The sequence below is a fragment of the Leptonychotes weddellii genome, chromosome 16 (genome assembly GCF_054177405.1).
Source record: "Leptonychotes weddellii isolate Sample4059 chromosome 16, ASM5417740v2, whole genome shotgun sequence".
NCBI classification, from domain to species: Eukaryota; Metazoa; Chordata; class Mammalia; order Carnivora; family Phocidae; genus Leptonychotes; species Leptonychotes weddellii.
The window spans coordinates 38784732-38797093 of NC_138384.1; the positions used below are offsets into that span (position 1 = coordinate 38784732).

Consider the following 12362-nt stretch of genomic DNA (forward strand, 5'->3'; position numbering starts at 1 on the left):
TGTCTATAGCTTTTCAAAATGGAAAGAAATTGAAAGGAATCTAAGTGTGAAACAAATATACTTTTAAAATACTACACATCCATGAAATGCTGAATACATAAGGAATTAGAACTAAAACTATGAACACTAAGGAAAAAGAGAGCTTAAAGATCATAGAGAGGGACAATAATCCTGAAACTGAGGCCATAAATGAATTAGAGAAGGTTGGCATCCTGAAATCTGATGGAACTACCAGCCCTCTAAAATTTGGAAAAGGAAGACAGCTCCAGTATAGGAAGAAAATAGTATCTGGAAATGTCAAAGTAATCCAATCCATTCATACTATTTGTCACCCTAGAACACTAGGGCATTTAAGAAAATCTTGGAAAATGTGAAATGGTATCAACCACATGAACAACTGTCATGTGGCTTTCTCATTCAGAGCTGCCTTTTTACTTATTCACCTGGACAGTGCCTCCCAAGCATTTCTTCCTCTACCACCCATGGCTCCTCTTCCTGCTCCAACTTGAAGATCACATCTGGTTTGGTGACTTGATAACCTATTACAGGAAACAGCAAAGGACTTGGATGTTAATGCTGGATACCACCATCCACACCTTGGGCTGAGTCTTAGGGGCTTGAGGGCCTATGAAGGATGAGGACAAAGGAATTTTTAAAGTGAGACAAAGGAATCAGGCTTTACCCTGAAGATGAGTACATACAATCATGTGAAGACAAGGCAGACTAAATTCATCTGGCAAGTTAAAGTCCTCATACACTTCAAAAATGGAAAGGAATTCCATGAAAAATTGCAAAGCTAGCCTTACCCACTGTGACTAGGTTGCTGTAGTTTTCTAGCATCACATCCCGGTACAAGTTCCTCTGAGCAGGTTTCATTTGCTGCCATTCCTCCTGGGTGAGGTCCACAGCAACATCCTTAAATGTCACTGTTTCCTGTAAAAACCAATCCTAATTAGTATGAAGTCATCAAACTTCAATGTAGTGGTCAAAATATGTAAGAACTCATGTACATCGTGAATTCAGGGATCAGAGTTCACTACAAACTGTATATCAAGTCTTCATATTTACCTAATCTTATATTACATTGTGAGGGAAAACAAACCATCGTAGAAATATCCTGTAAGATGTCGATTATTGAGTTAATAATCAACTTAAGCATTCATCATCTATTATGCAGGAAACTGAAGATAGTGGTCACTGATTTGTACTGGTCTGTGACAGAATTGAAAGAGTTAGACATGACTCACAGGTAACTGTCTCAGAACCTGTCCAAGTGACTGTGTGACCTAGTGAGAAAGGGAACATGGAGAAAGTGGAGAAGGAAGAGAAATAAGGCAGGAGGAATGAGGAGAGGTATAAAAATTTGAATGTGCAAAATTTGAAATTTCTTTTTTTTTTTTTTAAAGATTTTATTTATTTATTTGACAGAGAGAGAGAGAGCACAGGTAAGCAGAGCGGCAGGCAGAGGGAGAGGAAGAAGCAGACTCCCCACCGAGCAAGGAGCCCGATGTGGGGCTCGATCCCAGGACCCTGGGATCATGACCTGAGCCAAAGGCAGACGCTTAACGACTGAGCCACCCAGGCGCCCCGCAAAATTTGAAATTTCTATAGAACTTCTAGATGGAAGTGTCCACTATGCACTTAGAGGTATGAAGAAAAATGAGAATTAGCCATCAACCTAAAATTGAGATCTGAATCCATGGCTGAAGGATAGGAGTAGTTGTAGAGAACATACATAGTGGGTAAAGGCCCAAGGACAGAATCAACAGTTAGGCATCAAAGAAAGGGACTCAGGTTTCTGTTTCTTGTTTGTTTTATTTACAATCAGAGGATGAAAATTAAAACCATGACAGCAATGTAACAGAAGCCAAGAAACTAATGACAAATTGCTGGAAAAGAATGTTACTTGATCACATATATCTAACTCTTCCTCCCCACTTAAAAACTTCAATATTCAAATAAGGAAGTAAGGAAAAAATCTTTATCCGTAAAGGCGCTAAGATAAAAAAGCACCCATATATCCCACATTCGGGAGAATTTATTCAAGAAATAGTACACACGAGGGGCATCTGAGTGGCTCAGTCATTAAGCATCTGCCTTCAGCTCAGGCCATGATCCCAGGGTTCTGGGATCGAGGCCCGCATTGGGATCCCTGCTCCAGGGGAAGCCTGCTTCTCCCTTTCCCACTCCCCCTGCTTGTGTTCATTCTCTCACTGTGTCTCTCTCTGTCAAATAAATAAATAAAATCGTAAAAAAAAAAAAAAAAAGAGGGGCGCCTGGGTGGTTCAGTTGGTTAAGCGGCTACCTTCGGCTCAGGTCATGATCCCAGGGTCCTGGGATCGAGCCCCACATCAGGCTCCCTGCTCAGTGGAGCCTGCTTCTCCCTCTCCCTCTGCCTGCCGCTCTGCCTACTTGTGCTCTCTCTCTATCTCTCTGTCAAATAAATAAATAAAATCTTAAAAAAAAAAAAAAGAAATAGTACAAATGAGATAGACAAAATGGGAAATACAAATGAAAATCACCAAAGGCTGGATTGCAATTAGTGCTCCTTTTTTTTTTTTTTTAAGATTATATTTATTTATTTGAGAGAGAGTGTGTGTGCGCATGAGCTGGAGGAGGGGCAGAGGGACAAGCAGACTTCCCGCTGAGCGGGGAGCCTGACACAGGGCTCTATCCCAAGACCCTGGGATCATGACCTCAGCCAAAGTCAGACCTTGACTGAGCCACCTAGGCACCCCTGCAATTAGTGTTTCTGAGACACTGTCTCTATGATCTATGATCATTACTACCATCAACATTATCATTACTGTCATCTATTGAGTAGTTATACACCAGGTACTGTAATAATTTCTTTAGATATATTAACTTCTAAAATAACCTGGTAAGGTTATGCAGTGGCTACTATTATCCATTTAAAAAGTAAGGAGGGGCACCTGGCTGGCTCAGTCAGTAGAGCATGTGACTCTTGATCTTTTTTTTTTTTTTTTTTCATGTGACTCTTGATCTTAGGATTGTAAGTTCACTACACAATGGGTGTAGAGACTACTTAAAAATAAAATCTTTAAGGAGTGCCTGGGTGATACAGTCAGTAGAGCATCTGACTCTTGGTTTCAGATCAGGTCATGAGATTGGGGTCCTGGGATCAAGCCACGCATTGGCCAAAGGAACTACTTAAGATTCTCTCTCTCCCTCTTCTGCCCTTCCTGCTTGTGCTGGCTCTCTCTCTCAAATAAATAAATAGAATCTTTAAAAAAAAACTTTAAAAGTAAGTAAATAAATAAGTAAAAATGAAAAGTAAGGAAACCAGGGTTAAGAATAACTCTTCCAGGGTCATAAAGCTTCGTATGTGGTAGAGCTGGATTGCAGCCCAAGCAGTGTCACTACACTTTTTCTCCAACTCAGCAGGAGGAGTCTCAGAATCCCACAAATATCCCCTGATTCAAGACAGACAACTGGACACACTTGTGCATTTGAAACCTCTCTTGCTGAGGTTGAAAGCATATGAAATCACCAATGATGGGAAACTACAGGACAAATACCATGACCCAAAAAAAAAAACCAAAAAAACAAAGGCCAATGATGATGGGACATCATCCTGATTTGGAGAAGCAGACAAAAGTCAGACTGAGTGAGCAGTAGGGAAGATTGAAGACAAAACCGGATGTAGAAAACTAGCATCTGGTGCAATGGTTTCACTAATTAATCTATGAGCAAAAGCAGACATAAAGTATTTTTTTTGTCATTACCCAATATTGTATTAGCCAAATTAGCCAAATAAACTTACAAAAACTAGTAATTAAAATTTTAGGTAAAGAGGGGTGCCTGGGTGGCTCAGTCATTAAGCGTCTGCCTTCGACTCAGGTCATGATCCCAGGGTCCTGGGATCGAGTCCTGCATCAGGCTCCCTGCTCCGTGGGAAGCCTGCTTCTCCCTCTCCCACTCCCCCTGCTTGTGTTCCTGCTCTCGTTACCTCTCTGTCAAATAAATAAATAAAATAAAATAAAATAAAAAGATTTTAGGTAAAGAGTGAGGGAATAATCATTAAAATAACTTTGGAGTAAATTACCTGGTATGTATGAGTTGGTAAATGTAAAAACAAATTAAATATACACTTAAAAAAGTTATAAATATAAATATTTATAGTTATAAAATAACTTATGTTATAATTTATTGTAATTATAATTTTATAATTTTATATTATATACTTTAATATATTAGTTATAAATATATACATTTATATAGATATGAATCTCCAAAAACAGATATCTTGATCATTTTAATAAATTAGACAAATACTTGTCAAGCCTAAATCAAGAAAAATAATAAAATTTAATAATTCAAACTGGGATATAAAAGAAACGTGTAGTAAAAGATAGAGTGTCAAGTTTTGAGAGGAATTCTACTTTGGGATAGCAGTATGAGGTACTCTATGGATGTTTCCCAATAAAACAGGCATAACTGGTGAATATTTTTTTTTGTTTTTTGTTTTTAAATTTTCAGTCTCTGGAAATTACCCTAAGGGCATAAAGCAATGAAGAACCATTTATTCAAGAAAATCTACTAAAACTTGGTAAAAACTGTGGCAGTCTGTGGCATTTGTCACATCTGCTCCTTCCCTCTCCTCACTCTAGCTCAGCTTGAGAGAAGTTCCATCTGGGTGGGTATGGCTAAGAAGACAGGGCTCTTTCTCTCCTCAGCTACCAATCTATGGATGGTATCTTCTTGGGAAGGACAAAAGCTCAGCATTCTCATTCTATTCAACTCCAAGTTAGAGAGGCTAAGTTTTTAATGTTTGTGGCCAAGAGGTCAGTGGCTCCTTTCCTCTAGAATGGAGGCTTTACCAAAGGAGTGGCAGGCCAAAAATACTGGAATATTTGTCCTTATCTCAGTTCATTTTCAGGACAGAGGTTCTACACCAAAACAGGCAAGTCAAGAAGACCGGAGGTTGCCATCTCACTAAGAGCCCAGAGTCGTGGCTCAAAGATTTTATCCAGGGAGAGAGGCAGCTCATAAGCAGAAAGAATGCAAAAGCTCTCCCAAAATGAAATGAACTTATTTGAAACAGTGGGCAAAGTTCAAGATTAAGGACACTCCAAAATAAAAGATTTGGTGGTAAGCAATTAAGAGGAGCCAGGAAGCTTCTTTTAGTTAAGAATTACAAGGTAAAGCATAGCCCAATTCACTAACAAGAATCAGGAAAAAAGACAACTAAAGAGAAAGAAGTCAGAAGAAACCTCAAAGACTGGCCTCAAAAACTACCCCTGCCTGAATTCAATGAGATCATAAAGTGGAGCAATTTATGCTCCAGGCATTGTCAAAAACAATAGAGTAATCGGCTGGCAATCAATAGATCTGATACCAAACAAGACAGACAACTTAAAAAAGAGGTAGAGGAAATGGACAAAGAGAGCCCTTCTAACACCACCATCATCCTAGAGTGACTTTGCACATGCCCAAGGCTATATACCTTCTGAGATGTGACCCCAAAAGTGTCATACTATAGGGGAAACAGATTTCACTAAAATAACATGCAAGTCACTAAACAAATGCATGAATAAACAAAAATAAGAACAACTCTTAGAAAAGGAGGGATGGGAATCAGTATCCAGAATTGTTACAATATATAAGGTAAGTGTTCAGTTTTTAACAAAAAATTACAACAGGAAAAGAAACAGGAGAGGGAAATCCATACACTGAAAAAAGCAGGCAACAGAAATTGCCTGGGAGGGGTACCTGGGTGGCTCAGTCGTTAAGCGTCTGCCTTCGCCTCAGGTCATGATCCCAGAGTCCTGGGATCAAGCCCCTTAACGGGCTCCCTGCTCTGCGTGAAGCCTGCTTCTCCCTCTCCCACTCCCCCTGCTTGTGTTCCTTCTCTCACATTCTCTCTGTCAAGTAAATAAAATAAAATCTTAAAAAAAAATTAAGAAATTGCCTGGGAAAGGGCTCAGATGTCAGGTTTAACACACTAGGACTTCAAAGCATCCATTATAGGCATAGCTAAAAGAAACCATGATTAAAGAAAGGACAGTATATATATATATTTTAGATACAAAGCAAGATGGCTAGATGGTCCCACGAATACAACTAGATAATCGTGAAATCATCCTAAAATACCCCAGAAATAGATCTGAAGATTAGTTGAACTCTACAATTAAAGGTAAAGAGGCCACATCAAAGAAAATGTGGAGACACAGATAGGGAGAGCAGCTAATCATGGCCCCTGTAGTGGGGAGAGCTGTACTCACAGAGAAGGGTGAGAGACAGACTAGCACACAGGGGAGCACATGGGGAAAATGAATTATCACAGCAACTGGTTTGGACAGTGAGCGGGCCTAAATTTGATGAGTTCTTGCTACCAGTGGGACTTAAGGTCTAGAGTTTTGTGGGGTTTTTTTAATTTTTAATTTTTAAAAAAGATTTTATTTATTTGTCAGAGAGGGAGAGAGAACACAAGCAGGGGGACCGGCAGGCAGAGGGAGAAGCAGGCTCCCTGCTGAGCAAAGAACCCGATGTAGGACTCGATCCCAGGATGCTGGGATCATGACCTGAGCCAAAGGCAGTTGCTTAACTGACTGAGCCACCCAGGCTTAGTCGCAGGCCTAGAGTTTTAAAGGTCAGCATGCATGGCTCTGACAGAGCTTGGAGGACGTTGGGGCTACTCTTGGAGAAAAGGCAGGGTAAACAGCCCACAGAAATACAATGTGGAAACAGTGATCTGAAGAGTGCTTGGGGCACACAATGGGGAAGTTAGTTGCTCATCTTGGAGTGTGTCCTAGAGAGGCAGCAGTTACGGAGACCCACCTGGGAACAAAGGAACTGTCCAGCACCATTTCCCTCCCCAACTCATCAGCATAAGCACAGGGCCACCTGTGGAAACCAGTGTAGTGCCCACACTAATGCCGATCTTGCTGCCCCCTCTGTGCTCCAGAAGAACTGCCCTTCCCAGTCATACTTGCATCAGTCCCAGTTTGGAGGGTCCCTTACCCCAGAAGACTGGCTCAAACCCCTGCAAACACTGTGTCTCTCGACCTGGGAGTACTGTGAGGCCTTAGCTGTAAATATTTATGCACCCAACATGGGAACACCCAAGCATTCCCCTGATACCAAAACCAGATAAAGATATCACAAAAAAGAGAACTACAGGCCAGTACCTCTGATGAACATAAATGCAAAACCCTCAACAAAATACTAGCAAACCAAATCCAACAATACATTAAAAAAATCGTTCACCATGATCAAGTAGGATTTATTCCTGGGTTGCAAGGGTGGTTCAATATTCTCAAATGAATCAATGTAACACATCACACCAATAAGAGGAAGGATAAGAACCATATGATCATTTCAACAGATGCAGAAAAAGCATGTGACAAAGTACTACACCCATTCATTTTATTTATTTATTTTTATTTTTTAAAGATTTTATTTATTTATTTGTCAGAGAGAGAGCGCAGCAGGCAGAGGGAGAAGCAGGCTCCCCGCTGAGCAGGGAGCCCGACGCGGGACTCAATCCCAGGACCTTGGGATCATGACCTGAGCCAAAGGCAGACACCTAACCGACTCAGCCACCCAAGCACCCTATATTTATTCATTTTAAAAAGCCTCAACAAAGTAGGTTTAGAGGCAACTTACCTCAACATAAGAAAGGCCATATATGAAAAATCCACAGCTAACATCATCCTCAATGGGAAAAACAACCTTTCCTCTAAGATCAGGATCAAAATAAGGTTGTCCACTCTTACCACTTTTATTCAACATAGTACTGAAAGTCCTAACCACAACAGTCAGACCTCAAAAAGAATAAAAGGCATCCAAATCGGTAAAGAAGAAGTACAACTTTCATTATTTTCAGATGCTGGTGATACTATATAGAAGACCTGAAAGACTCTGCCAAAAAACTGCTAGAACTGATAAATGAATTCAGTAAAGTTGGAGGATGCAAAATCAATCTACAGAAATCTGTTGCATTTTTCATACAATAATAATGAAGCAGCAGAAAGAGAAATTAAGAAAACAATCCCATTTACAATTACACCAAAAATAATAAAATACTTAGGAATAAATCTAACCAAAGAGGTGAAAGACCTGTACTCTGAAAATATAAAATAGTGAGGAAAGAAGCTGAAAATGACAAATGAAATGGAAAGACATTCCATGCTCATGGACTGGAAGAACAAATATTGTTCAAATGACTATTCTGTCCGGGGTGCCTGCCTGGCACAGCTGGAAGAGCTTGTGACTCTTGATCTCAGGGTCATGACTCAAGCCCCCTGTTGGGTGTAGAGATTACTAAAAACAAACAAACAAACAAAACCCCAAAACCCCCATATATATATAAAACTTTAAAAAAATGTCGGGGCGCCTGGGTGGCTCAGTCATTAAGCATCTGCCTTCAGCTCAGGTCATGATCCCAGGGTTTTGGGACTGAGGTCCATGCTCGGCGGGAAGCCTGCTTCTCCCTCTCCCACTTCCCCTGCTGTGTTCCTGCTCTCGCTATCTCTTTCTCTGTCAAATAAATAAAATCTTTAAAAAAAACAAAACAAAACAAAAAAACTTAAAAAAAAATGTCTACATTACCCAAAGCTATCTACACATTTAATGCAATCCCCATCAAACTACCAATCAATTTCACAGAGTAGAACAAACAATTATAAAATCTGTATGGAACAAGAAAAAGCCCTAAATAGCGAAAGGAATCTTGAGAAAGAAAAGCAGGGGCACCTGGCTGGCTCAGTTGAAAGAGCATGCTTGATCTTGGAGGTGGGGGGAGGCTGTGGTTTCAAACCCCATGTTGGGTGTAGAGGTTACTTAAAAACTTTAAAAGGAGGGCACCTGGGTGGCTCAGTTGGTTAAGCGACTGCCTTCGGCTCAGGTCATGATCCTGGAGTCCCGGGATCGAGTCCCACATCGGGCTACCTGCTCGGCAGGGAGTCTGCTTCTCCCTCTGACCCTCGCCCCTCTCATGCTCTCTCTCTCATTCTCTCTCTCAAATAAATAAATAAAATCTTTAAAAAACTTTAAAAGGAAAGAGAAAAGAAAAGCTGGGGGCATCACAATTCTGGACCTCAGGTTATATTACAAAGCTGTAGTAATCAAAACAGGATGATACTGGCACAAAAATAGAGAGATCAATAGAACAGAATAGAAAATCCAGAAATAAATCCACATTTATATGGTCAATTAATCTTTGACAAAGCAGGAAAGAATATTCAGTGGGAAAAAGGCAGTTTCGTCAACAAATGGTGCTGGGAAAACTAGACATCAACATGTAAAAGAATAAAAGTGGAGGGGTGCCTAGGAGGTTCAGTTGGTTAAGTATCTGCCTTCAGCTCAGGTCAAAATCCCAGGGTACTGGGACTGAGCCCCACATCGGGCTCCCTGCTCAGCAGAGAGCCTGCTTCTCCCTCTCTCTCTGCTGGCCACACCCCTGCTTGTGCTTTCTCTCTAACAAATAAATAAAATCTTTTAAAAAAGAATGAAAGTGGAACATTTTCTTATACCATATAGAAAAATAAATTAAAAATGGATTAAAGACCTAAATGTGAGACCTGAAACCATAAAAATCCTAGAAGAAAGCAGAGGCATTAATTTCTCTGACACTGGTGTAGCGATTGTTTTCTCAATAGGTCCCTTTAGGCAAAGGAAACAAAAGCAAAAATAGACTTGCACCCCAGTGGCAGAGATGTAAAGGCCCTCCTTATGCTTCCTCCCCATCCATTCGGTGCTCTCCCTCACTCTCCTCTCCTCGTCCCCAAGGAGAAGACAGAGCTCATCCAGAAGGTGAAGCTGGCTGAGCAGGCCAAGCGCTACGACAACATGGCAATTTGCATGAAGGCCAAAACCGAACAGGATGCCAAGCTGTGCAACAAGGAGCACAATCTGCTCTCCATGGCCTATACAAATGTGGTCAGGGCAGCAGGTCAGCGTGGAGAGTCATGTGGAGCATGAATGTGGTCAGGGCTGCAGGTCAGCGTGGAGAGTCATCTGGAGCATGGAGCTGAAAACTGACACCTCCAACAAGAAGTTGCAGCTGATTTAAGGACTACTGGAGAAAGAGGAGTCTGAACTGAGGTCCATCCGCATCACAGTATTAGAATTGTTGGACAAGTATTTAATAGCCAATGTGACTAATCCAGAGAGTAAGGTCTTTTATCTGAAAATGAAGGGAGATTACTTGAGGTACCTTGTTGAAGTGGCATGTGGTGATAATCAAAAACAAACAAGAGATAATTCCCAAGGAGCTTACCAAGAGGCTTTTGATAAAAGCAAGAAAGAGATGCAACCTATATACCCAATATGCCTGGGGGTGGCTCTTAACGTTTCTGTATTTTACTATGAGATCCTTAATAACCCAGAGCTTGCCTGCACACTGGCTTAAACTGCTTTTGATGAGGACATTGCAGAACTTAATACACTGAATGAAGACTCATGCATAGACAGCACCCTTATCATGCAGTTGCTTGGAGACAACCTAACATTATGGACATCAGACCGTGCAGAAGAATGTGATGCATCAGAAGGGGCAGGAAAACTAAATGCATACGAGGTGTCATCCTTTCCCTCAAGAAACCTTTTTACTCATCTCCATTTCTTATTCCATTTGGATTTCCTATAGCAAAGAAACCCATACATGTGTATGAAATCAACTGGTTATAGTCTTCACATTGCAGCTTTGGGAAAACTCATTTCTTGATTTGTTGTCTTGGCCTTCCTGGTGCGCAAGTTACTGCTATAGAAAAGTATTAATAGCTTCATTTCATATAAACATAGGTAATAGCCAAACACTTATGCAGAAGACTAAAAATATATCTGGTATGTAAATAATTTGAACCAGTTCTGCAAGTGACTGTGAAGATATGAAGATATTACTGTGAAGATATGAAAATGTAGTTCATTACAATTTAAAAAGTGTTCTACATAACTTAATTTCTACATTCCCTCCATTACTCTTCTTTAGGGGTATCCTTTCAGTAAGCAACTTTTCCATGCTCTTAATGTATTTCTTTCTGGTAGGAATCCAGAAGTATTAGACTGAATGGAAATGCATTTGTCATTTCTGTGCTGGGGATCACAAACTGAAATGCCTCCCTTATCATATATGATGGAGATCTTGTGTTTCTGTGACAACAGGAAGTTTCCTTATTCATTTTTCTTTTTTTTTCCTTATTCATTTTTCATTTGCTGCTGTTTGACAAGTTCCCAATAAAAATTCACTTACACCTCCAAAAAAAGCAAAAATAAACTATCGGGATACACCAAAATAAAAACTTCTGCATAGCGAAGGAAACAATCAATAGAACTAAAAGGCAACCCATGGACTGAGAGGAGGTATTTGCAAATGACATATCTGATAAAAGGTTAGTATCCAAAATATATAAAGAACTTATAAAACTCAATACCCAAAAAACAAATAATCCAATTAGAAAATAGGCAGAAGACATTAACAGACATTTCTCTAAAGAAGACACAGAGATGGCCAAGAGACACATGAAAAGATGCTCATTATCCTTTATCATCAGGGAAATGCAAATCAAACCTACAATGAGAGATCACCTCACAACTGAATGGCTAAAATCAACAACAGAAGAAACAACTGGTGTTGGTGAGGATGTGGAGAAGGGGAACTCTCTTGCACTGTTGGTGGGAATACAAACTGGTGCGACCACTCTGGAAAACAGTATGAAAGTTTCTCAAAAAGTTAAAAATAGAACTACCCTACGATCCAGCAATCAGTACTGAGTAGTTACCCAAAGAATACAAAAACACTAGTTCAAAAAGATACATGCACCCCTATGTTTACTGCAGCATTATTTACAATAGCCAAGATGTGGAAGCAGCCCAAGTGTCCATCAACTGATGAATGGATAAATTTGATGTGGCATATATATATACATATATATATATGTATATATATATAATTCAGTCATAAAAAAGAATGAAATCTTGCCATTTGCAACAACATGGATGGTCTAGAAAGCATAATGCTAAGTGAGATAATTCAGTCAGAGAAAGACAAATACCATATGATTTCACTCATGTGTGGAATTTAAGAAACAAAATAGGCAAAGAAAGAAAAAAAAAAGAGAGAGAGAGAAACCAAGAAACAGACCCGTAACTATAGAGAACAAACTGATGGTTACTAGAGGGGAGGTAGGTAGGGGGATGGGTGAAATTGGTGATGGGAATTAAGGAGTGCACTTGTCGTGATGAGCACCAGGGATTAAAATAAAAACTGAGGGCGCCTGGGTGGCTCAGTTGGTTAAGTGACTGCCTTCGGCTCAGGTCATGATCCTGGAGTCCCGGGATCAAGTCCCACATCAGGCTCCCTGCTCAGTGGGGAGTCTGCTTCTCCCTCTGACCCTCCT

The 12362-nt window shown here is 40.3% G+C and overlaps 1 protein-coding gene and 1 pseudogene across 13 annotated transcripts in view; one reads left to right on the top strand and one right to left on the bottom strand.

The window, feature by feature from the left end:
• The window catches only part of ZNF568 (zinc finger protein 568), an 87012-nt gene that overhangs the window by 56949 nt on the left and 17701 nt on the right, over positions 1-12362 (bottom strand). For all 13 annotated transcript variants that reach the window (XM_081807492.1, XM_031026023.2, XM_031026028.2 and 10 more), the window contains 2 exons: positions 807-933; positions 444-539 (listed from right to left, as the gene is read on the bottom strand). In XM_081807492.1, coding sequence (XP_081663618.1) covers positions 444-539; positions 807-933 — 223 coding nt within the window. The remainder of the gene's footprint in view (positions 1-443; positions 540-806; positions 934-12362) is intronic.
• LOC102748640 (14-3-3 protein theta-like) lies at positions 9014-11079 on the top strand (annotated as a pseudogene).